The sequence below is a fragment of the Girardinichthys multiradiatus genome, chromosome 20, assembly GCF_021462225.1.
Source record: "Girardinichthys multiradiatus isolate DD_20200921_A chromosome 20, DD_fGirMul_XY1, whole genome shotgun sequence".
NCBI lineage: Eukaryota > Metazoa > Chordata > Actinopteri > Cyprinodontiformes > Goodeidae > Girardinichthys > Girardinichthys multiradiatus.
In genome coordinates this window covers 3,238,195-3,264,529 of record NC_061812.1, presented here as the reverse complement: position 1 = coordinate 3,264,529, position 26,335 = coordinate 3,238,195, and the positions used below count along the sequence as shown (strand labels likewise).

At 44.0% G+C, this 26,335-nt stretch overlaps 2 protein-coding genes and 1 long non-coding RNA gene across 4 annotated transcripts; 1 reads left to right on the top strand and 2 right to left on the bottom strand.

Moving 5' to 3' along the window:
- Positions 1 to 1,040: 1,040 nt before the first annotated feature.
- On the bottom strand, positions 1,041 to 19,394 carry hgh1 (HGH1 homolog (S. cerevisiae)). Of its 2 annotated transcripts, XR_007035433.1 has the most exons (11): positions 19,257 to 19,394; positions 18,590 to 18,800; positions 18,316 to 18,454; positions 12,149 to 12,286; positions 11,621 to 11,772; positions 6,267 to 6,367; positions 5,803 to 5,901; positions 4,121 to 4,212; positions 3,930 to 4,052; positions 3,275 to 3,830; positions 1,041 to 2,932 (listed from the first exon to the last, which is right to left on the bottom strand). XR_007035433.1 is itself a non-coding variant. In XM_047347729.1 (10 exons), the coding sequence occupies exons 2-10, from the start codon at positions 18,697 to 18,699 to the stop codon at positions 3,648 to 3,650; spliced, it is 1,137 nt and encodes a 378-aa protein (XP_047203685.1). In that variant the 5' UTR covers positions 18,700 to 18,800; positions 19,257 to 19,394; the 3' UTR covers positions 1,041 to 3,647. The 2 variants fall into 2 exon arrangements, 1 of the variants encoding a protein (XP_047203685.1); XM_047347729.1 differs by having other exon boundaries at positions 1,041 to 3,830.
- Positions 19,320 to 20,577, top strand: LOC124856841. The gene is made up of 2 exons (XR_007035434.1): positions 19,320 to 19,423; positions 19,576 to 20,577. It is a non-coding gene; the product is annotated as an uncharacterized LOC124856841 (long non-coding RNA).
- On the bottom strand, positions 19,878 to 24,521 carry zgc:153675 (uncharacterized protein LOC768179 homolog). Its single transcript, XM_047347731.1, has 3 exons — positions 24,284 to 24,521; positions 22,230 to 22,317; positions 19,878 to 20,906 (listed from the first exon to the last, which is right to left on the bottom strand). The coding sequence occupies exons 1-3, from the start codon at positions 24,290 to 24,292 to the stop codon at positions 20,620 to 20,622; spliced, it is 384 nt and encodes a 127-aa protein (XP_047203687.1). The 5' UTR covers positions 24,293 to 24,521; the 3' UTR covers positions 19,878 to 20,619.
- Positions 24,522 to 26,335: the final 1,814 nt, after the last annotated feature.

Sequence of the window (26,335 nt, the reverse complement as noted above, 5' to 3'; positions counted from 1 at the left end):
AAAAAACCTGTTCTAACAAATACCTGCCCTGCCTCACCTGCACCGCCCAGCCATGCTTTGATTCACCTGCTGCCAGCTGCATTTCTGAGCCTGGTTCCATACAGACAAAACACTGTCCGTGTAAATAGTTTCAGAACCTGTAACAGAGTTCTAATTGACCTTCCCAAAACCTCAGCTTTTCCTTAAACCTAAAACAAAGAGAGAAAACTGGAAAAACTGTTGGCTAAAGATAAAACCAGGGTTTATCATGGTCTTAATGTTATGCCAGGTTTTCAGCAGCTTCATTGCCTTTAAAGAAATGTGAGAATTAGTTGATTTGATATTTTATGGTATTTTAAAACACTTGAGATTGTTGAAATACATAAACATATTTTACTTTTATTTAAGTCATAATAAACAGTTTAAATAGTAAAAGATTTGCTTCTTGTATTAAAATAATATTAAGTTTCCTGCTTTCAGTCGGCTCCATTTTGATGAAGCGATTCTTTAAATAGAAGACTTGGTAAACAGGAAACATTTAACCTACTGTTACTTATTTAGATACATTTAATGACACAGTGAAAGCAAGTTCCCCCCTGAGATGAACTCACTGGGTTCTGCAGTGTGTCGGGTCTAGAAAAGAACCTCCTTTCAGCAGATGAACAGAACCTGGTCATCCAGAAAAACCAGAAACAGGAGCTGGGATCTGCATCATTACAGTTTTCATGCTGGAGCTAAAATAATTGTTTTTTAACTGTTAAACGGTTTTCTTTGGGATTTTTCTGATTGGGTTAAAGGAGAACCACCAGTTTCATGTAAAGCTGTGGAGGCGAAGCATGTGAGGAACCCGGTTCTTTTCTTAACTGTTTGCCATGTTTTAAAGAAATGGGGCTGAATCAAGAATCTACATTTATTTTCATTTAATGTTGTAAAAACCATTCATCTCACCTAAAATATTCTTTAAAAACCTCTGGTTGTGTTCAGATGAGCATGGATCAAGGTTTAAAATGAAACATCAGTTTGATCCGACAAGCATCCAGAAATTCACCAAAACGCAGATAAAGCAGTTTCTGTTTCATTTAGTCGGGTTTTTACAGAACCACTTCACAACAAACATCTTTATGCACTTTACCACACATATTCAGTTCAAACGCAGAATTATTTTATGAAACATTTTAGACAGATTAAAATTAAATATCATTCCTTCCAGTTCAGCCGTATTTGTGATAAAATCATGATTCATGTCAGTTGGTTAAAAGTTTTCTGATTAGATCCAGTCCATATCTTCGCAGCAATCTCTGCTCCATGTGGGCGCAGTGGAAAGGAACAGGAAGAAACCTCCAGCAGAACCAGAACAGGACTGAAAGAGAAACCCAGAAGCACTGATCTAGGAGTACTTTCTATGTTAAAGTGAAAGTACACAGACTAAATGGCAGCAGTAGCTCTGTTAGTGGCTTCATGTAGGAGAGAAACAGTTAAACAGATAAATTCTGAGCCGACAGGATGGAAACAGAAGACATATAGTTAGTGGCCTTGTCCAGGACAGAGACAGGTCCAAATGGGACATCTATAGAAGGGATTCATCAGAGGTTAAGCTCATCATGTCGGTTTTACAGCACTTTTTTATTTTCCCTGAATTTAAACAGTTTCCTCCATCTCATCCTTGTCCAGCCTACTTCAGGTCTTCTTCACGTTTCCTCCCTGGTTGTTTTTAAAGACTCGGATCTTTCTCCTTGAGGAGTCTACCTCTTAGCACCTTTTCTCATCACATTTCCTTCCTAAATGCTGCTGTTCTCATCATGGCTCAGAACTAGTCCTCCAAGACTCTGAATGGTTCCAGTTTGTTGAACCAAAACCAGCTTAAAAACCGCCTTTCAGAACCTTTGACACAGTTGTGATTATTAATAAGCCAGAACAGAACAGAGAACAATTTTAGTTTCAGTCCAACAACAACGAACGCTTTCAGTTTTCCAATCAGTTATGACGGATCCTGGTCTGAAGCATCTATGTGGTTTGTGTTGGAAATCCTGTCAGTGGAAGACTGGAAGTCCATGTTTCCATCAGAGCTTCAGGGTATTTACCTTTAACTGGGAGCGCCCCTCCTCCAGTCCAACACTGGTCCTCTGTCTTCACTTCCCCTCAGAGTAAAAACACCCAGCAGAGATTTCAGGCCTGACATGTCGTCTAGTTTTACAGATAAATTCTTCAGCTCATCTCTGATGGGACACAAATCGGGAGATCTGAGCCTGATGATCCGGATATGCAGAACTAACCTCAGCAGGATGCACTGATGAAACAATTTAAACATTAAAATCCCTAAAAAGGTGTGAAGATGAGGATGAAACATGACTGCAACTCAGTGTAAGGAGCTTTCTAAAGTTTCAGACTAAAACAGAAGGAAAACAAACGTTTCTCCATGTTTCAGGTGATGACCTGACATGTCAGTGTATGGAGACCAGTATGACCAGTTTGGATCTGACCTCAACTGAAAAAACTAACAGAGACACTGATAAAAAAACGCCTCATCAGCAGCACACAGTTCTGTAAGACCTTTGAGCCTAAAACAATCTGTTTGCTGCTTTTATTTAAAAACTGTTCAAACTGACACAGATTTGCTTTTTAATAACTCATCCTGATGAAGATGAGAACTATGTGAACATTTTGATCAGAGTTCTGACACATCAGCTGCACAGAACTTTATCCAATTTCATATTAAAGTGGTTCGTGTTGCCCTCGAGTAAAAACATTTTTCAGAGCCTGTTTATTTTTTAAGTTAAAGATGAACTTCCCCACAGATGGGAGGAGGAGGAGGAGGAGGAGGAGGAGGATGGAGGACAGACTGAGAAAAGGAAATGTAACATCTGACGCCCTCTTCTGGTCAGTCTGGGTCTTTTAAAACCCGCCACAGCAGAACCAGTCCAGATTGGGTGATGATTAAAAACGAGGAACAATCCTGAACAGAAATATGATTAGTTAGAATAAAACTACTAGAACACAAACAGAACCAACAGGAACAAACAGAGCAGGAAAACGTAGTAAAGTTCTATCTATGGAAGCAGACTGAATTAATAAATATCTGAAAAAGGACTCATTTGACATTTAAATCTGTTTTTTTACTGTAAACCATTTAAAACGGTAAATATGAAATCCTTCAGATGAACCTGAAGAGCAGCTCATGCTTAGAATAAAATATTTAAACATAAATTTACAGAAGTGTAAATCTATATCAACAATAACAGGGTTCAGATTTTTTAAAAGCACAAAGAAATGTGAACAGAAACACTAAAATAATTACAATGACAGGTGTTCCTGACTGTTCCTACTCAGAAGGTCCTGCTTGACACGTTCCTCCTGGTCGGTCTCTGGGTAAAGTTGGGAAAAGCTCTCATGTCTGAGTGAAATTCCTCATCCAGTCTTCGTTTCTTCAGACTCTGCTTTCAAACATCCAGACTTCATCCCATCAGTTTAGGGCTCTGTAGGAAAATGGTCAGGAGCTGGACTGAAACTAAGTGGAAGAAAAACATGGGAAGACCTCCAGGAAGCTTGGAGAACTGTTGTTGAAGACCACTTCAGGAGATGTCAGGAAAGTCTGGCTTCTTGGAGCAGTAACAGGAAGAAATAAGGTCTAGACCAGGAATTTTATTATGATTGAGTTCACTCTCCTTTTCTCAATCTGTCTGTTCACATTTCTTCTTCTCCTCCTCCTCTTCTCGTCTCATCCTCTCCTCCTCTTTCCCCAGCTCCTCCTGCTCTTTGGTGTGAGCCTCCTGCAGCTTTTCCTCCACGTCCTGTGGTATCTCCACCTCCATCAGGTTCTCCATGCCCTGCTCTGGCTCGTCACCGATCAACACCTGGAAGGATGGAGGGGTAAAGTCATGCTGCATGCCAACCGGGCCAACACAGTAAATGCTCCTCAGATTCCAGCTAGTTGCTCTCCAGATGTTTCTCACCTGGATGAGCTTCTCGCAGGCAGCTGCAACATAAACGTCCTTCTCCCAGCGGTGGAACTCCCTCATGACGGGATAAACGTTCTTCTGCTTGAGCGCCTGTCGCCCAGCTTTAGTCGCCGTCAGCTGTGTGAGAAACTCATGGTAAGGAACTCAGATTAAAAACCCAAATGTGTGTGTTTGTGTTCTGGTACCAGTAGGAGTGTTTCCAGCAGCATCTTCCTGATGTCGGGGTCCTCCTCTCGCTTCTTGTCCTCAGGGAGGAACTGCAGGTCCACAGGCAGACCTGAACAATAAATCAGCTTCTGTTCAGCTCCCTCCACACATGAGATGTGAATTTATTGTTTGAGTTATTTTACAGGTGCTTTTCCTGAACATTTAGTGACAACAGCCTGAGTAAAACAAATTCTGGAACAACCACGGAAACCTTTCAGCACAGACACAAAGCAGAGGTGGCTTTCTGATGATTATCTGCAGCAGAAAGCTGTTTATTCCTCAGGTCTGGGACAAATAAGGAGGAGGAAACTAAAACATCTAGCATGCTCTGCAGTATTGGGCTTCAATGTTTGTTAACTGCATAAAACTTACTGGAAACCGTTTCTGCCAGCAATAAACAGGAAGGAAGTTGTCTAATGATCCACCCTTCGTTTCTGTCCACCTTCCCTCCTGTGATTCAGATGATCCTGTCATCTTTTAAAGTGGTGTCCATCAACAGTTCTCCAGGCCTTCTGCAGGTCTTTCAGAGTTTTTCTTTGGACATTGGCAGAGTTTTTACTCTGTTTCAGTTCGGTACCCGACAGTTTTCAGACAAATGTTCTTATCTCTGACCAATGAATCAATCAGGCATAAACGGCTCCTAAACTCAAGGGATGAACCAGTTTTGTGTCGACACCTGGGATAAGAACCCGTTTTAAGTTGGATCTTCATGTTCTTTGGTACCAGCAGCGTGTCATAGACAAGTGATTTAATTCCAGGATAGGACAGAACATCCTTCAGTTCAAAACCCAACTTCAAACCTTGGTTTTAGGCTCATGAATGGTTTGAATTTAAATGTTTGCCGCTGTTTGAGAAAAAAAGGGTCTGAGGGGTTAAAGTAAAAACTCCAACATGTCTGAAGGCTTTTTGACTCAACAGTTTAAGACTTGACTGGATGGAAAAAGCTCAAAACTCACAAAAAAATTATTCACAAGTTTAGTAGCTGTTAGAGGAAAATAAAACAGTAAAATTCAAGAGACACAGAATGGTTTATTTCCAACATTTATTTCTGTTAATTTTGTTGATTTTGGCCAATATCAAATAAAAACCTGAAACTTGGTTTCTCAGAAACTTTGAACAATAAAAACATGATAAAACATAACTAAAAGATTACTGTCAAAGAAGCTGGCTGTATTCAGGCATAATAATGGAAAGTTGAGTGGACGGAAAACGTTTGACAGAAAAACGTATGCAAGCCACAGGGATGAATGCAGTCTTGTAAGGATTGAAAAGTGAGTCCATTCAGGAGTTATTCTATGTTACATCCTTTTAAAGCAACCTGGACTTCCTGAACCCCTCAGCAGAACCACAGATGATTGCCTTCATGCTACAACACACTGATACAGACATTCATGCAAATGGAGCCCCGATCAAGTACTGCGTTCAGATACTGTAAAGTACATGGAAATATTTTACAGCTGGTCCAAATGTATGAATTATTTACTTTTTAATTGGTTTGATGTAGTTTTAAATGTTAAATTCTTTCAAATGTAACATAGTTTTACGTACTGTAAATAAACAATAGTTTCTTTTTTTGAATAAAACTACTGAAATAAATTACATTTCTGATAATATCGTAATTTTTTCTGATGCCTCTGTGAATGAAACAACAGAAACTTGCCCTCATTCTCCTCCTCGGTCAGCTCCTCTGGACCAGCCAGAGGCAGCAGCAGGAACGGCAGCATGTCCACGGTGTCGCTCAACAACCACTCGTGATGACCTGCAGGTCAGAGCAGAAATGTGAGTTAATCAGATGAGACTGAAAGATTTCACAGAGAGGCTGCAGAGGAAATGATTCGATCACTCGGATTCCTTCTTCTAGACAAGTTTATGGTCCAGTTTCAGACTTCAGAGCAGCTTCTGTTGGTGTGTGACAGGAGATAAAATGGCTGCTGAGATCGTATGAAGTATCTGTGTATTTATGTAAACACAGGAAATCACTCCCAAAGATTTTGGAACTGGTTCTGATCCAGTTTTCTACATGACAGGGTTTGTGTCAGATTGTTGAAGAAGTCAGAGTCGACGCTGCCAGCAGCCATCTGGTTCTCCTGCAGAGTTAATCAGGATGGTGTTTGTGTTTCTCACTGTGGTCGAAGCAGCAGTTCCGCAGCGTGCCGATGACTCCGCCCCTTCGCGTCACCGACGCCTCGTACTGAGTGAAGGGCAACAATCGCTGGATCACACACCTGAAACACACAGGAGCTGCATCGGATCAACGTGAAGAGGTCTAATGGGGAAAGCAGTAAGGCTGTTGTAGGAAGAAATCCTCCTTATATGAAAATACCTTTTAAAAGGCATATAATCATAATTTTAACACCTTTACCATTTAAATTGTGCATAGTTGTCATCTGTGCAGCGGACTATGGGTGCTTTTCTTAAAAAAAAAAAAAACAGCACAAGGGAGCAGAACACAGCTGAAAGTTACAAAAGAATAATGAAGCTGCATCTGAACAATGTGATAGCCAAGTCTGCTGCTTGAATCTCAGTTCATAGAGCTACGATTGATATGCTGATTAACCAGTGAGGAAAATGCCTTGCTGAGATACAGCAACCCAGCACCCTATAAAGACATTTACAAGCTCTTTGTGGCGAACCCAGTGTGCCACTTTCTGCTCCTGTTCTGACCAGCATAATTACTCTGTCAGCCCTCCCATTTCTCTGAATAACCATATCACCCGGATACTTTGTTAGAGAGCTGTGCAGTGGTGGTGCAAGTCTCACTTTTCACCACATAATTAGTGTGTGTTCAACAAGTGATGGTTTAACTAGACTACAGTCATCTAGGTATCTTAATGTTATTCAGAAGACAACATGCTGATACTTCCTTTGCCTCCACCTTCCACCTGTGTGTCTCAAGAAGTCAGATGAAGAGACAACTGGAGAGACTGAATCTTAATAAGGCTGCAGGTCCAGATCATGTCAGCCCTAGAGTCCTGAAGGGCTGTGCAGAGCAGCTCTGTGGGATTCTGCAGCACCTCTTCAACCTTAGCCTGGCCCAGAAGAAGGTTCCAGTGTTGTGGAAGACCTCCTGTCTTGTTCCGGTACCAAAGAAAACTCACCCATCAGTCCTCAATGACTATAGACCTGTTGCCCTGACATCCCACATCATGAAGGTCCTAGAGAGACTCCTGTTGGCCCACCTGAGTAAGCAAACAGTAAACCATCAGGACCCCCTTCAGTTTGCTAATCGCTATGGAGTTGGAGTTGAAGATGCCGTCATACACCTGCTTCAACAAACCCACTGTCATCTGGACAAAGCCAGCAGCACTGTGAGGATCATGTTCTTTGATTTCTCCAGAACATTTAATACAATCCAACCTGATTTGCTTTGTCAGAAACTCCAGAAGACTCAGGTGGAGGCCTCAACAATCTCCTGGATCAAAGACTACCTGACAAACAGACCACAGTTTGTGAGACTGAAGGGTTGTGAGTCTAACCAGGTAGTCAGCAGCACAGGAGCACCACAGGGGACTGTACTCTCACCATTCCTTTTCACTCTGTACACCTCAGACTTCCAGTACAAGACAGACTCCTGTCATCTGCAGAAATACTCGAATGATTCTGGAGTTGTTGGTGGATCAGAGATGGACAAGAAGCTGAGTACAGGATGGTGGTGGACCTCTTTGTGGCATGGTGTGGAAACAATCATCTCATTTTGAACGTGACTAAAACAAAGGAGATGATTGTAGATTTTAAGAGAAACAGGAATAAGTCAAAAACTATTTCTATCATGGGAGAAGAAGTGGAGGTGGTGGAGGAGTATAAATACCTCGGTGTTCACCTGGACAACAGACTAGAGTGGAGATGCAACTGTGAAGCCATCTACAAGAAGGGACAGAGCAGACTGTACTTCTTGAGGAAGCTTAGGTCCTTTGGTGTTTGCTGCAAGATGCTGCATATCTTCTATAAGTCTGTTGTGGAAAGTCTGATCTCTTCTCTATCATCTGCTGGGGAAGCAGCATCAGAACCAGGGACTTAAAAAAGCTCAACAAGCTGATAAAGAAGGCTGGCTCTGTTCTGGGGACTCTTCTGGAACCTCTGGAGATCATTGTGGAAAGAAGGATTCTTCATAAAATGAAGAACATTATGGAGAACCCTGATCATCCTCTTCATGAGACTGTACTACAACAACAGAGTGTCTTCAGTCAGAGGCTTCTTCAGATCTGCTGTAAGACGGAGCGCTACAGGAGATCCTTCCTGCCCACAGCCATCAGCATCTACAACGGCTCTTTGAAGAAACCTTCATAATATGAGTTATAACAACATTTAATTTCCCTTTGGGATTAATAAAGTATTTTTGAATTGAATTGAATTGAATTGAATGTCAAGCCACAAAAAATCTAATTACAGTTAGTTATTCCATAACATGTTGTTAGGCCCTGAAAAAACTAATGCTAGACATGTTGTAACATAGGGTGTATTCACACCAGGAAAGTCCTTTGGTCCGGACCAAAAGCGAACTTTATTTTTTTCATTTGGTGCGGTTTGTTTTCACATTGTACTTTTTGCAAATGAACTATTACTTGTAAACAAAGACACGCGGGTGACGATCATTGCTCCCATTGATGGGGGCGGGACAGAGCACAGACCCGGAAATGTAGGAAAACATCTGTAGACGTGCTGCGTTCAGCTCCTCTGTTCTGCATATTTATGCCGTTATTAAAGCTGTAATATTATTATGAGGCTGAAGAGCAGCTCATTCAACACAGACTTTGAGATGTTCCATTTATAATGTTGGAACCCCGTCGGAGAATCCGTGCTGAACGCCGACGTTCACTACGTGCCTTGTCCCGCAACAAGCCGGTAGCGTTGCTAAGCAACACACAGCTTATCAGGTATGATTACCTTACAACACACACCTTTGCTACCGGCTACGGTGGCTTTTTATGTCCAAAGAGATGTACGCTTTTTGTAGTTGGTTCGGATCGGGGCCAGTTTGTATTCAGACCATAAGCGAACCGCACCAGAGTCTGTTTGGAAGCAGACCAAGACCACCTGAAAAAGTGGGTCTCGATCCAGTTGTTTGGTCGCTTGAGTGTATTCACACCTGCACAAAAGGTCCGGACCAAGGAGGGAAACGAACTCTGGTCCGTTTGAAGCGGACCAAAAGTGGCCAGTGTGAATACACACCCATACTAACACTCAGACTGCAGCTGCAGTCAAATGTTTGCTCCTTTATTTGGCTCACACACAGAAAAACAATGCTGCTCCTGCTAATTATCAGAAAAATAAAGCTTGTCCCTACATGAAAAACATAATGTTCAGAAACAGCCACAGTTACCTTGTTGGCCTGGCTGTCGACTCCCTGCTTCAGCTATCTGTCCTAGCCATTACATAAACTGTGTAGTGTCCGCTTCCCTCAGCTTTGGATGTTGTTTTCTCCGATTATCCTATAATCCTGGGCGAATGGAGATATTTGCTTTGGTGGTTGAGGAGAAATCCGTTCTTACTGCCTGTGTCTACTACCACATAGCTCTTCCAGGTTTCCTGCATAGATTATCTTTGTTAAAAAATGCTCAATCTATTCTTTCTTAAGTTGCCAACGAGTGGCCCTACATCTATTGCATATTTTACCATTGAAGCAGCTTCTATTATCTGTCTACAGCCACAAGGAGCGAAAGATGGAGCCATTACAGATGCTACGTCATCATCCATATATGGAGGTGTCTTCCTGTTTTAATGCCTGTGCCTCAAAGGGCTCTTTTCGTTTAGAAAAGTGTGGTTCTGGTTAACTCTCAACATCTGCAGGTTTTCTGGCCTTAAAATATGAGAAATTCAATTTAAATTAAAGCTGCAAGCAGCATTGAAGGCCCTCGCAGCCAAGCGCCGCCTGGCCTGTGTAGCGACCGGAGCCTGGCACCGCCTCCTCCACGCCATCGAGGAGCCCGCCGCTCGATTCCGCACGTTCCCACTAGGTGGCGCTGCGAGCCACCTTTCATACATTCTTTGGTCATTTTAAGTACTGCTCTGGGAAGAAATGTTCCAAATTTGGCCGAAATACAACCTTCCCGATGGAAGCTGCACTCACTTGTTAGTTAGTGGGCGGGGCTAAAATAATGTCATCAATTGATTGTGTCAACATGTCCAGCATTGATCCATGATGATGTATACTAAATTTCAAGTGGATCCGATGATGTATGAAGGAGAAAGAGTACTTGAAGTGTCCTAGGGGGCGCTGTTGATCCAAATTCCAATGTAATCTATTAGAGCTGTTTGGGGGCTGACAAAGATCAACCATATTCAGTTTGGAGTGAATCGGACCATGCATGTGTAATTTAGAGCCAAACGTATGGCCGTGGCGTGACATCAGACTTCGCCACGCCGCCACGGCCACACCCTCCAGCCAAACCTGTTACTACTAGAGACCAAGGTAGACCGTCGTGTTATCTGTCATTGGAGACAGTTTCATGTTGATCAAGTGAAGGAGATCAAATATGGCCCACACTAAGTGAAACATGACACTTCCTGTTCTGAGGGGGCGGGGCTTTGATGATGTCAGCATGTGATCATTGAATATTGATCAGGGTGTCAAATGGATAAATCCCAGACGGTTTAATGTGTCTCTTATTTTCCTTGTAGAAACTATAAGAGTTTCGTGTTTCATGGCGAGAAGTCAGAGGCTTAGCCACGCCCACATACTTTCATGTAGCAAAAAGCTTTTGATAACGTTTGATCTCCCGTGCCTTAAGACTATACTCATTGATTTTGAAGTCTGTAAGTCAAAAGCTGTTGGAGAAGTTTGCTTAGATTCGACGTGTATAAACCAGAGAAAATGGCGGCTTTGATTAAAAATGGCCGACTTCCTGTGGGGTTTGGACAATGGGCCCAAGATACTTTTTTGTAGGTCCTGAGAAGTTACATAGGTGTACCAAATTTCATAAACCTCAGACAAAGCATGCCTTGGGGCTGGTTGTTTTAGTGCTTCTAGAGGGCGCTGTGGAGCAATAAGGCCACGCCCACCAATTATTTCACTGTAAATCTTTAGGGGGCTGGACCAGTATCAATCCTATTGAGTTTGGTGGTTATTGGATCAAAACTGTGGAAATCAGAAGCAAACGTAAGGCCGTGGCGAAAACTGTAAAAAACTGTAAAGCCGCGAAAAAGGCAATTTATTTGTCGCCGGAATAATAATAATAAACGGAGCGATTACAATAGACCCTTGCAGGAGTCCTGCTCGGGTCTAATTAGAGGTCCCAGAATCCAACCACAACCTGGAATAAAACAGGAGATATTACAGTCCAAATGGAGTCAAAGCAGTGCTCCATTTTTCTGGTCTTTTTTGGTATCGCATGTTACAGCATAATCAGTCACATTCTGTTCAAGAAGAAATTTTACTTCTCCCTGAATTATTTGTGGGAAACTTTCTAAAAGTATCCAATGTATATCCTGCAGTAGAGATGTTAAACTTAGAAAAGCATATCTTCTGTTCATCGGTTCACCTGTCTGGGTCCATGATGTAGCTCCTGGCCTCGGGAAGCTGGGTCAGATTGGACAGCAGGGGGCCCAGGTAGTGCAGTTTGGCCTTTTTGTTGTAGCTTTCATTGCAGAGGATCTCCACCAGCTTGGGAAGTCCGACCTCATCCTGCAGGACCTGAGTGAACAAACAGCAGAAACTTCAACCTGACAGGTAAGAATAAGCCCAGCTTCAAGTCTGACTTCAGTTTATTTCTTTCTGCAGCTAAATATAAAACCCAAAGGTGCAAAAGGAACCAAAACACAAACAGTTACAGGTCAAAATAAAAACTGTGGCATGAAAGTGAATTATAACGTGAATGTTGCAGGTATTTCAGCATTCTTCCTGTCTTTGAAAACACGTCACATCAGTCTATAATACTGCTGTACTTCTTTACAAACCAGAAAAATCCAAACTGTTAGGAAAGAAATACAATAACATTCTATCAAACAATCAGGTTTTACAAATGAATGTCTACATTTTTGTTACGTTCAGGACTTGTCCCGCGTCCCACCTTGAACACGGTCCTGCAGGTCTTCTCATGGCGGCTCAGGTTGGACAGGATGGTCGAGATCTGATCAGAGAACAGATATTCTGGATCCTGAAGCTTCTTTAGTAGCACTGGAAGAACTTTAACCTCAGAGACCAAAACCTGAGAAAGACAGAAATACACACAGACCAGCAGGGTTAAACCGCTGCCAGAGGTCACAGGTGTAAAGACTCAGATCTCCCTCTGTTAACTCAGACGTTCCTCTACAGGATATTTGCACATTTTCTATAAAGTTTTTGGACTTTTTCTGCGTCCAAACCCCTCCCCTCCTAACTGAACATAATAAATTAACACTTAGTATGTTTGTTTTGATCCAACTCTGTTATACAGATACATCTAAATTAATGAAAAATTCAATTAAAACTTTAATTAAATATTCACTCTATATCAACAACTGACATGAGGGCTGCACGACATTAGAAAATGTTGAGATGATGATATAAGCTGTAATATCTGCATATTTTCTTCTTTCTACTCTTTCTCATCTGTGCATCCTTTACTCTGTGACCTTTAGCATTTTAACATTATTAGTGTCCAGTGTGAGGATCTGGTGCCGTGAGACTCTGACTAACTGGCTAAATATTACATTAGAATTTAAACTGCAAATTTACACTACTTGGAATATATTAGCCAACATTTATTGCACTCCAAACAGTCCTTTACAATATGAATATACTGCGATAACGATATAGTCACAATATGTTGTGCTGCCTCAGCGGAAATATGGTTCTGAGGGTTTTGTTTCACGGCTGCGCAACATATCCAATCAGTCTCCATCACAATATTACTGTATGATAAACTGCATAGACTAAGTACTGATTAGAGGCAACAATTAGTAACTTCAGGTGTTTTTCATTCATGTTTTCCATGCCAGTCATATGCTTGTTCAGCTGGACGGCCTCTCTCTGCTCTTGATGTCCACGCCTGGTATAGGTTTTAGCGGTGAAGATGCTGAAGTTCCCGGAGAGCGATGGGAACATCTCAGCAATAATAGCAGCTAAGATGGTGCTGTTAGCAAAAATGCTAACAGTAGACTGTAAGCAAATGTTAGCATAGCAAGTTAGTAGCTACTCATACCAAACAAGCCATTAGTAACATTTCAGTTAATGCTGACATAATACCAGACTTAGGCATCGTTAAGAATGCTCGCTACCTAGCAGATGTTGCTTTTTGGTTAACAGATAGTATAAGCTAATGTTTGTTAATGTGTTATTTGTCACAGTGTGTCTCTTGGTTCTGTATTTGTTCACGTTTTAGTTAGGTGGTTGCTGTCCAGTATTATTAGTCTTTGAGTTTCCGTTCTGGTGTCTTATTTTTTAGGTTATGTTCAGTTTATTGTATGTGGTTTTGATTCTGTAATTAGTTCTATTTCATCCCTACTGAATGCCAGAGGCGGTTCTTCAAGCACTGAATGATCATTCTTGCGCATGCGCAGGTCGAGAAATTAATAACATGGTCACATGTGACCTACCGGTGGCTCACGTGAGTCTATATAGTCACATGACACCGGGAGCCCAGTCCGTTCTTTCTTCTCGCGCGCAGGTTGATGAATGCAGGTGTTGACTTGTGTTTGTTTGTTCCTCGTTCCTCTTGCTGCTGGGAGCCTCGTGGTCGTTTGTGGTCGGAGCTGCGGATGATTCTGCCCTCCAGAGGCTGCACAAGCTGCCTTTTCTTCCAGGGTTTCTGGTAAGTTTGTTCGGCTCGCCGGTAGCGTTTTCTGCTCGTGTTGAGTCTAATTACTTTCTTCGGCAGTGATTGCTGCTCGCTTTGATTTGGCTCGCCAGTGGCGTTTTCTGCTCGTGCTGAGTCCGTTTAGTTTCGGTAGTAGTTTACTGCTCGCTTTTGTTTATTCCTGTTTGTCCGACCAGCCGGTGGCGCTTCTGCTCTTGCTGAGTCCTACGGCTTGTTGCTGTAACAGGGTCTTGACGGCGTTTTTTCTGCCCGTTCGACCCTATCTGTCCACTGGGTCATGGACAATCTTTGTTGTGCGTCCTGTTCGGCTCCCCTACAGCCGGAGGACGGTCATGACATGTGCCCTCCCTGCCTTGGTGTGGACCATCTCAGGGAGGCGCTTTCAGATCATGCCTGCTCTAATTGCAGCGTTCTGCCCCGAGCGGTGCGGTTGGCCCGGCTGTCCTCGATGGAACAGCCTGTTGACTGGACGGTCTCTGTCCAGCAGGATCCGTTGCCGCTTGGACAGGGTGCGGCCTCCACGAAACGGTCTGATGAGGATGTGCCCTAGGCGTCTGGGAGGAGAGCCAAGCGGCGAGGCCCCCTGGGACGGTCCTCTAGAGTGGACTAACTTTCTATGGAGCTGGCCCAGATGAAGGCCCTCCTTCAGTCTCTCCGGGGGGATGGTGACCGCAGTGAGTCTTCCCCTCCCGATCAGGCCGGGTCCTCGCATTGCGAGGATGATGTTATTTTGGTTGCGGCTTCGGGCACCCTCTTTCGAGAGGCCTTTCCGGAATTGGGCTCCCGGACCTCAGGTTTGGGCTCCGGTGCCTCCCTGGGAGGTGCGGGGGAACCGGTGTCTGCAGCTATTAAAATAGCTCTAGGCCGTTTGCAGCTGGACGTTCCCCTGGACCAGCCTGCTCCATCTAGCGCCTTCTTTAGGCGCCGTGATGGCGAGGCTGCCTTTGTTGTTCCTCCCTCAGCGGAATACGTCCAGGAGCTGCATGCTTGCTGGACGGACACAAGGGCCTTTTCCCGCCCAACAGCGGATGGCAGGGCCCTGGCTGCCATGCACGAGGTACCCAAGTTCGGGTTCGGCTGCATGCCCCATCGAGTCTGCCATTGCCTCCCGCATCGTTCCTCCCGATGAGGCGTTGGGGACTAATGCCCGTTGTCCATGACCGCAATGCTGTGTCACGGACGATTTGCTGTGTAGGGCCTACGACTCACCCGGATGGGCCACATAGGGAACTCACTCTCCCATCTGATGTTGGGCCTCTCCTCTTCATTGGAGTCGGTTCCCTTGGACCAGTCAACTCAGGGCTTGTTGGACGCCTCTCTGCAGGCCTTCGCCCTGATAACGCATGAGCTTGGACGCACGCTCTCTACATTGGTCCATGCTAATCCATGCTAATCCATGCGCAATCGCCCCTGACTGAGCCTTGCGGGAGAACGCTGAGGGCTCTTCCTGTGGTTCCGGGGGAACTCTTCGGTTCAGCCGCACTGGAGGCCTTGGAGCGTACAGCCCAGGCCTCAAGAACACGGCAGCAGCTGGCTGGTCTCCATAGACCTCCCCGCCGGCCAGTTACTGCTGGGGCAGCTAGGGACTCGTTCCGGGGTTCCCTCCCTCCTCCTGTCCCTTTCTTGGGGTCCACAAGCACGGCTCCTAGACCGTGGCCGACTAGGGCCCAAGGGGACCATGGTGGGGCCCAGGGTTTGCGCCCAGTTCGGTCTGCTCATCCAAGTCGGCGTTTCCCCAGGCCCTCCCAGGGCAAGGGGGCCCGCCGGTGGTGGGGTTTTTCTCCCCGGGCGAGCTCAGTTATTGGGCTGTTCACGCCCCGGACTCGTGGGTGTTGTCCACTCTGTCCCGGGGATACCGTCTTCAGTTCTGCCGCCGGCCTCCTACCCCCAGCCGGGCCAAGATGATGGTCATCTGCGACCCGATGAAGGCTCGGGAGATCAGCACCTTGCTAGCCAAGGGTGCGATTGTTCCGGTGGACCACCTGCGGGATCCCGGGGGTTTTTATTCAGTTTATTTTCTGGTTCCCAAGAAGACCGGCGGTCTTCGTCCAATTGTGGACCTCCGGCGTCTGAACACTTTTCTCAAGGTTCTGCCTTTCCATATGTTGACCGCCCAGGAGGTTCTGCAGGCGATCTCCCCGGGAGACTGGTTCACGGCTATGGACCTGAAGGACGCCTATTTTCATGTCCCCATTGCTCCAGACCATTTGCGTTTTCTCCGCTTTGCCTTTCACGGGAGGCACTTCCAGTTCCGGGTTCTTCCCTTTGGTCTTTCCCTTTCTCCTTGGGTGTTCACCCGGTGTGTGGCAGCGGCCCTTTCCCCCCTGCAGGCATGGGGACTGCGGATCCTGCCCTATTTGGACGACTGGCTCATTTGTGCTGCAACCAGTGATCAGGCGATCCGAGACACCCGGACGGTGCTCGCCCACATATGTCAACTGGGTTTGAGGGTGAACCTGGAGAAGAGCAACCTGATCACCTCCCAGGTGACTATTTTCTTAGGCATGGTTCTAGATTCTGGTTCCATGACTGCCTGTCCCTCTCCTCGGCGCGTCGGCTATATCCTGGCCATGCTCCCGAGCTTCCGTCTTGGCAGGGCTCCACGGTTTGTGGAGTGGCTGCGTCTTCTGGGCATGCTCACTGCTGCATCCAGTGTGGTGCCTCTGGAGCTTCTTTCGTTGCGGCCCCTGCAGATGTGGCTGAACGGGGTCGGCCTGGACCCCTCCCGGCGTACTCACCGGCTCCGACGGCTTCGGGTTGTGCCTCGGTGCCTACAGTCTCTGTCCCAGTGGCAGAATGGGTCCTACATCATGGCGGGTGTCCCGCTCGGCCCCCTTCCGTGTCGGAGGGAAGTTGTCCATACGGATGCTTCCTCCAAGGGTTGGGGAGCGACCTGGCAAGACCGTCCATATCAATGTTCTGGAGCTGATGGCTGTGTTCCTGGCGCTCCGTGCTTTCCTTCCAGGGCTGCTAGGACGACATGTGTTGGTCCGGTCGGACAACACCACGGTTGTCTTCCATATAAATCACCAAGGGGGGTCCAGGTCTCTGAGACTACTGTCCCTGGCCCGGCGGCTCCTGGTCTGGGCGGCGCCACGCATTGCCAGCCTCAGGGCAGCCTATATTCCAGGTCCGCAGAATGTCTCCGCAGACTTTCTGTCTCGCCAGGTGCCACTTCCGGGGGAGTGACGGCTTCACCCGGAGGTGGTGGGTCGCATTTGGGCCACCTTTGGCAGGACAGAGGTGGACCTGTTTGCCGCCAGAGATGCAGTTCACTGTCCCCTCAGAGAGCTCGGTCCCTCGGTCTCCGCGTGCTCGCAAGAAGATTGTCGGGACTGGGCTCCCGGTGTCATGTGACTATATAGACTCACGCGAGCCACCGGTAGGTCACAGGTGACCATGTTGTTATTAATTTCTCGACCTGCGCATGCGCAAGAATGATCATTCAGTGCTTGAAGCACCGCCTCTGGCGGTCATCCGGGATTCATAGAACCGTAGTTACATACGTAACTTTCGTTACGTTTAGTCAGGTGTTTTTTCTGTTACTGTTTGGTTAGTCCTTAAGTCCTCGTTTCCGGGTTCTGTTTCTTAGGTTCTCTTCTGTTGACTGTGTTTGTATTATTATTATTAATCATAGATCTGTTCCCCCCGTGTTCTGGTCCCTGGGTGTGTTTACAGTTTTGTTCTTCGTCTAGCTCCTCTATGTCCTCATTTGTCCCTATCTGGTTCACCTGCTCTCTCTGCTTCCCTGCCTCCTTGTGTCACCTGTTCCCTGTTCCTCTGATTACCTGCCCTATTGTTTCATGTCCACCTTTGTCTGTATTTAAGTTTGCCTTCGTCCTTTGTTCCACGCGGTGTTGTTATGTCTCTTCCATGTCCTCGTGATATGTCCTTTGGGTTACATCTTCCACGTCTTGTTGGAGCCTTGGATTTACCCTTATTTGGGTCCTGTTTTCAACGCCTGTATCTGAACAGTTTGTTGCCCTGCACTCGCCTGTAAGTAAGCGCTGAGAATTCTCTCACTGATCCTACACTGCTCTCTCCGTACTTGTCTGCCTCTGGTCCACCACAAAATACAGCATTATGACATTATTAGTAGCTTGTTAGTCATTGCTAGCATATCTCCTAATGAGAGATACTACTTTAGTGAAGTAGATATTTGCTATCCATAGCAAAATGCTAATGCTAGCAGGTTTTCTGATTTTAGCATTTTTAAAATAAAAGTCTTTGTTTCTCTGGTTTAATTATTCTTAATAAACTTTAAAGCCCAAAGCGGACGTATTTGGGCTTAACTTTTATTACCGTACTACTCGGTACACAGTGTAGATGGTGTACGCACCATTACAGTCTTCAGTAATTTTCTTACCCATCCCTTGTTTCTCATTTAGGGTAAATAACTCAGCATTGTGCATTAATTTGCAGCAGAATAAGCTGTTGACCTGGTGGAGAGTCTCATCAGCTGACAGGTTGATCAGGATGTGGTAACAGTCCTTTACTATGGCAACAGAGGGGTCAGAGGTCAGCTCAAACAGAGCAGCTATGAGGTTGGGGTTGGAGCGGAGGAAGCGGCAGCCATTTCTGAAAGACAATAAACAAAGATACTCAGAGCGGGAACAAACAGTTTTGATCATAATTCTCTTTGTATTGTTGATGCTCATAAATCAATCTGTGGTAACACCCTAAACCCCACAGAGGACCAGCCTAGCATCTCACCTGCTTCCAGACATTCCCAGGATGTACTCTGTGGCCTTTCCCTTTACATCCGGCCGGGTGCTGGGAGTCAGGAAGGACAGCAGCTCTGCAGCCTCAGAATCACTCAGCATCTTGTAAACAATGTGTCTGATAAACAGACATAAAGCCACAGTAAACCACCAGCTCCAACAGCCGGATTTACACTGAAGATCTGCGGCACTGATCGGCAACACTGTGAGAGGGTAAATAAAATGCAAATAAGTCCTCAGTACAACCAAAGCAAATGACAGAATAATTGCTTCACATTTGGGTGTGTCTTTACACTCTGATAAGGATGTTGCAAGTCTCACTATGGATCCAACAAATAAAAAATATGTAACATTTTATATATTCTAGAAAGGAAAAATATAATAGCACTTGACTCCGGCATTAAAACCAGGCATGTTCACACAGCAGCTATGACCTTTCATTACTATCATATCTAATTCACACACCGTTAAAGATGTAACGCAATGATCTGTTAAAATAACTGGTTCATCAGGAGATGTTTCCTCACTGTCATTACGTCTGAGAGAACAGCTGATTTTCACACTGGTGATCTGCTATTATTTAATCGTGTTCATGCTTATAAAGCAGAAATCAGGCAGGATATTAAATGTTTTAAGAAGATGTTTCTGTAGTAAATCACCTTAAACTCGCTGGAGGACACCTTCTGTTTTCATATTGCAGTATCCTTTACAGAAACCCCTCCAACAAATATCATGTGGAGAAAACAGCATGTGGACGCGGCAGTCTCACTTCCGGGTTCTGCTTCTTCTTCTTGCTTACGAATTGGTGAATTACCGCCACCTACTGGTATGGAATGTACACCAGAATTAGACCCTATCATAGAAATGCGTTAGTCTAAGATAATTAAATATTGATAACTTTTATTTGAGTTATTTCTATTTTCACTTTAATTCTGTTTAGGTTTTGTATCACTCGTCTATACCTGCCTATCCTTGCAGGGTCAAGGGTCAGGGCTGCCAGCAGCCATTGGGTGAGAGGTCATCACAGGACAAGACAGGATGTTCACAGACTGTTCTGGGTAGCGAAACTTTGAAAATGTTTTGTTAAATATTAAAGTAAAATTTGTCACACCAAACAGTTGGACTCAGACTGTTTGTGATGGTTCTTAAATCTGTTATTCTTCAGCCTCTAAATTACCTCTGTTCCTTTACAGAGCAACTTCAGTTACTCTGTAAAGGAACAATCAGCTCCTACGAGAACACATTGACCTCCAAAACCCGGAAACTGAGAACAGCTCCAGTTTATATTTAACCTTCTAAACTATTTTATTGATATATTGAAAAAACAAATACATACAAACATCTTTCACATAGTTTAACTCCTCAACAAGAGCTGCATTGAAATGCTCGTGATATGTTCCGGCACTACAGCAGAGTAAACATCTGATTAAAGGAACAGTTCACCTGTTCTGAGAAACAGACACGTTGCAGATAAGCTTCAGGCTCTGTGTTGGTATGAGTGTCGCCAGTCTGTATATTTCAGAAGGATGTTGCTGCATGCAGAGTGAAGGTAGAAGGGAAGGGCCACTGCCCTCAGGGCTCCTCAGAAGAACAAAGTCTGATCCCTCAACACATTTTACTGACAAACAGGTTTCAATAATACTTCAATACCACTGCAAAGCAAACAGAAAACACAGAAATCAGCATCTGAAGACAGAAAGGTTTCAGCAGATGTCTGCAGGTTGGAGAGCAGAAAGAGAGCTTGGCCTCAGCCTGATCTGTAAACTGGTAAAAGTGTTCATCATGATGTTGTCACGTACATGGAGCTGGAGCAGAACAGCACATGTCTGGGTTGGTGTAGTAGCACTCAGAATATTAAGAGCTGCACAGTCTTTATTTTACAGTCTGGGTGTTGACGAGGCGTTCGGGGGAAGGCACTGTGGCGTCTGATTGGTCGAGATCAGCCAGCAGCCTCTCTCAGTTGGCTCAGGGCGGGGCAAATCCATCAGTTATCAATCCCTTCATCATCATCAGCACACCTCCTCACTCCGCCTTGTCCTTCCTCTTGGCAGTGAACGGCACTTTGTTGGCGACCGTTGAGCCCACGCTGGAGACGCCGCCTGCCACAGCTGAGACTCCGCCCTTCACCAGCCCCAGCCCCACCAACGGTACTGTGGTCACTGCTGACTTGGTGATTTCCAGACTCTTCCCGCCCACCCAGGCCACTCCACCCACCGCGGCGCCGACAACGCCCCTGGTGACGTTGAAGAGACCGCCGGTGACCCGCCACACCATGCCTGGAGGAGCGACGGCGTGATCTTTACCAGGATCTGGAAAACAGATCAAACATGGATTCAGTTCGGTTCCATTAGTCCGTAGGAATAACTTTAAAAGATCAGAGCGATTTGCCATCTTATTGATAACAATATAATGCACACAACTCAGATTTGACCTCGCATACATAAAAGTTCCCTTAAAAATGTCTTCATTACTTCAGCTTTAGTAGGAATAACCTTATTCCAAACAGACGGGATCCCAGGCTCTCTAACATGTTTTTGTTACAAAGTTCTTAAAGAGTTTTCTCTGAATGCTTTTCAGTACATGTTAAAGTTTTCTTTACGATTGGAGTGATTTTTGTAACTTAAAATTACAGAAAGTTTTATAATAATCCAAGTTAATTTACTTCAAATATTAGTTAATGCATTGAATCTTTAATTGGGGTTCCTACATATTTCTGTTAAACTGCCACCAAATTACTTTGAATCAAGTGTCAGTGGATGGATGGACAAAAAGATGGATGAATAAATGGATGAAAAGACAGATATATGGATGTACAGGGTGATGATAGAAGGAACAATCAATGGATGTATAAATGATTCAACGGACAGATGAAGGCATGGGGAATAAAGTCTGAAAATACAAATATTTTTTTACACTCTTATTTTTTTTTCCACATACAGACAGACCAGGAAAATAGAAAATTAAATTCCAGACTTTGCCAGACTGCGTGGGAACCCTATTAAATGTGAGTTTGTCACTTTCTTCATTAGAATGATCATGTTTGAAACCCTGAACACGAAAAAAAACAAACAAACAGCAGAATCCATTTTTCCTTGACATTAGAGAAAAAAAAAAACCCTCATCTGATTGGCTGATTGGCCTCTTGTGACGTCTCCCAACCAGGAAGCTCCAGCTACTGGAGAGCTGCGGTGTGTTCGGAGAGGTTCAGAAACACAGAACCAGAGAATAAATATAAAAGCGAAAGAAATCTAATTAAAACTCCATGGAAAAGGTAAAATTAAATAAAATCCTTTTTCTTGAGAGGCCATCCAACCTGTTTGAGTTTAATCAACACTGGCTGGCTGGTTTGTGACACTGAAGTCAAAAAGTGACTGGCATCAGGAGGAGATCCTCAGGAGGCCAAAGCGCCATGGTGACCCAGAGAGACTGGGGCCGCTTGAACTGGTGGAAAGTGTCTTGGCGCTGTGACACCAACAGCAGGCTGGAGCTGCAGCTGCTGGTGCACACAAACACTGATCCTCTTGACAAAACACGTCTTTCTGAAATAGCAGCAGCAACATGTGAGCCCAGATTGCACCATATTCCCCACTGATCTTCCAGTGTTTAGACACATCCCTCAGCCCAGTGCTCACCCTCTGGAGACTGGCTGTTGGCTGCTTCAGCTTCGTCTGAGGCCAGGCTGATCCCGAGCTGGGGCTCAACGTTCACGCTGTTCACATCCTGCAAGAAAAACAGGAAAACCATGAAGTGTCATCAGGAATTCCTCAAGACTGAGTGTAAAAATCCCAACTGATGATACGTAGCGACGAGCTGGAAAACATAAGACTATCTGTACGACTTCATCTGACAGTTCAGCTCATTAACAGAAAAATTTTATTTTAGACAAAATATTATTGGTCATCTTGATCAAATGGAGTCTAATGTTTGACATTTGTTTCCATAAATGAGAATAACAACGTTTAACGGATGAAACTGTGGTTCCACAACCACCAGAGAAGAAAAATGTGTGTTTAAATGTTTGGATGCATAGAGTTAATAAAAAGGTAATTTTTTTGTGGCACTTTATCTCATCTGCAGTGTTTTACTGGTTAAATGCTGCAGGCAGCTGGATTTGGACCTCAGCTGATTTTTCTCCAGAACCAGTGATGTTTACACTCAGCTTGATCTTTCAGGTGACCCATTGAGTTCAGTGAAGAACAGATTTGTACCTTATTGCTGTTGACACAAAGTTCTGGCTCGGTCCACCTTTCTTTCTCCACTGTAGCTGCATGAGAAACCTTCATGATCCTTAACAGCAGAGTTCTGTGACAGGTTGGAGTCATCTCTGTTTTGTTCTGGTGTCACTTTTTAAAACTGTCCTACAGAACGTTGCATTGAGCACTTAGTTCCCACATAAACATTCTGCCTGTGTTCAGGTAGAAAAAAAACCCACTGCATTGGTTCGGTATGTTTGGTACCAAACCAACAGGGCAGTACGGAATATTTTTGGTACTCCCATAATGTAGTGTTGTCAGGCAGTTACTGAAGCATCTGACAGTAAGTAATGCATCAAATAGTTTTAGCAGCACTTGGAGATGAATAGGGTGAAGGACTGTGGGTTTGTGTGAAGCTGGGTGCAACTACCCCACATGTGGGATGTGCTCTTCAGAACATGGACCAGGACGGAAGGACTGTGAGGGGTACTCAGGTAGAGTCTGGGTCCAACACCAAGCTTCTGCGCTCCTCACCCATGATGCCTTTGATGCCTGATCAACTGATTGAACATCAGACGGTTCTCATCCTCATCCCTGGTCTGCATGGGGACCAAATTCCAACCTTTCTGAAGGCCTAACCCAACCTAACCGTTTTCTTCAGAGGGTTCTTCTAAATGCAAACCAGACAGTGAGCTCGCTTGTTACGAAACTCTGAATGTTGGCATGAAGTCTCAGGAGGATTGGGAAAGACGCTGGCCTCCTGGTGCTGAATCTTCTATCTGCACTGATCGATATGGAGGAAAACAGTTTGTTTGCAGCTGAATTAACCACAGATTACACTGTTGGAGCACACAGTCGTGTTTAAACCTGTGATTATGGAACATATTATTAGCTCACTCTGAATCTGGGAGGTTCTGTTTGGCTGTGTTCTATCATATTTAATAAGAACTGCAACTTTTAGCAGCTGGGGTTTAAATCTGAGCATACAGAAAGTTTTATGGACTTTGGTTGGAGGTAAATGGCTAAATGCTCTCCATCTTGTTGGAGCCATGATACTATGATGTCAATGTTTTCACCATTTTATCAAAACAAGGCCTCCTTGTTCTGCAGCGAGGAGCTGAAACCATGAACCAAGCTGCGATGCTTTAGATCATACAGTTTTAAACTGAAATGAAACGCAGATATGATGTTTTTAGGTTATTATTTCTGAAAACAGACATTCATCTCGTTTCTTTTTCCTGTTGCAGGTTTTTTTTTTTTTCGGTTTCTGGGGAATGCAGCTGTTATTCAGACAGTTCAAATTAAAATAAACGCGAATGAAACTCGGATCACAGTTGCAGAAGGCGCTGGTGTGTTTTAAAATGGTAGAAATGACGCGTTTCCTCCTGCATATTAAATCAACCTGGAACTGTGTTCATGTTCCACATCATCAGTCGGGAACCTCAGGAACTGTGAAACTCGGAGCATGATCTGACACATCTGTGCGTCCTTACCTTCACCATTGTTCCCAGAGCTTCTCCCTGAAGCACACCTGAGCCTGCAGCAGATCGTCTAGTCAGCCTGGGACCTTCTCCCTGGAGTTAAACCCGCAGCTGCAGCCTTCAGTCCTCCTCTCCAACTAACTTCTCCAGAGTTTCTGCAGAGCTGCAGCTCTCTTCTTCTCTCTGCTTCTTCTGCCGACGTGGCGCCTTCCCCACGCACACGCACACACGGACACGCATGAACCCTCGCTGTCAAAGCAAGCCGAACAACACGTCCCACTTCCGGTAAGTACCTTCAAAGTAAAACACTTAGCTTTGTCAAGCTAATATCTGCCAGTAGATGTCAGTAGATCCATCCATCCATCCATCCATCCTCATACCAATTTAGACAGACCAATTATTCTAACATTCATATGTTTTTGGACTGTGGGAGGAAGTCGGAGTACCTGGAGAGAACACGCAAACTCTGCGGAAAAATCCCAAACTCACGACCTTCCTACTGTGCCACTGTACGGCCCACATATACACTTATGTTACATATATTTTTTAGACATATAAAAAAAACCCAGCCTTTTAGCAGGTATTAAACATGTTTTCCATTAAGGAATTCTCACAATTTTCTATTAAAATGTTTTTCATTGCTTTGATGTAATATTCTAATCTTAAATGTTGTGTATTTATTGGTTTTAAACAATAAAATCAACATAAAATCAAAATCAGAAAATCAACATAAAAACAGAAATAAAGACTTTAAACATCAGTCTGTGTGTAATTAATCGAAATTATGTTTTTCACTTAATGATGGAGTTGTTGAAATAAATGAACTTTTCATTTTCATTCTCATTTACTGAGTATGACTATATTGCAAATACTGCAATGTATTTGTTTAAAATGCAACATTTCCAGGTGTGAATAATAAATTGTGTCAAAGTGACAGCACTTCTTCCTGTCATCAGTTAATCTGATCTGACTTTACTGTTAAGAGGTCATGGCTTTCATTCGTTCTCATAAGAAACTATTTTCAAGGATAAACTATAAGATTCAGAGTTGAGCCCAACTGTCCAAACAGTGAAAGCAGAACATGTATGTATGTACTGTTCAGTTAGTATTCCTAAGTCTTTATTTTCAAATTAAAACACATTTCACACAGAGGTTGTAATTTAAGCAATTCAACACGTGATCCATCCTAAAATCAATGCGATGAAGAATATTCCATCAATAATAACTGAACTATTGAATCAAACCAAACTGCTATTTACTGTTTACTGTCTTTTAATCTGACCTGAATCCAACCACATTCCTTAAGGAAATGATCTGCAAATTATTAGCTAGTAAAATTAGATCAATGCAAAATGAAAAATATAAGGATGCAGAAAAAATAAAACTGAAATCTAAAGTCAAGTCATCCACATTCATTCCAGTACCTGCAGCCACTTCCACAAGTAGTTCTGCTCCTCTGAAAAGACCAAAACAGCACCAGCCTGGGTGTAAAATATAATAATAATAATAATAATAATAATAATAATATATGTTACATGCTAAAAACACATTCTATTACCTTATTAGGTTTATACGTTCGCTGATTGTGTCACTACCAATAGAACCCTTTCAGGTGAAGAATTCTTCTCTGTTGTACCTAAAGCAGCAATTAACTCCTGATTACATTTAATTTTGATGTACTGGGTTAGCTATGGTCTGCACAGTGGTGCAGTGGCCAGCACTGCTGCCTTAGAGCAAGAACATTTTGTGTCTTTCTGCATGGAGTTTGCAATTTCTTCCAATGATTTTCCAAGTCGTGATTGTTGGTTGTTAAAATCCAAATGTTACATCTCCAGAAACTTTACCTCATCCACCATATACATTTATAAATGAATATGTTAATGCTTTTACCCATGTATTTAGCATTATTTTTTAAAAGACAGAAGACTTACTGTCAGTTTTATTTTTGCAAAAGTTCACAAACCGAGCCAATTTGGACCTTTATTATGAAAACAGGAAGCTGGGTGTGGTGGTTGTTGACGCTCCAGCTCCGGATCCTTCCCCGGATCCTGCATCAGCTGCTGT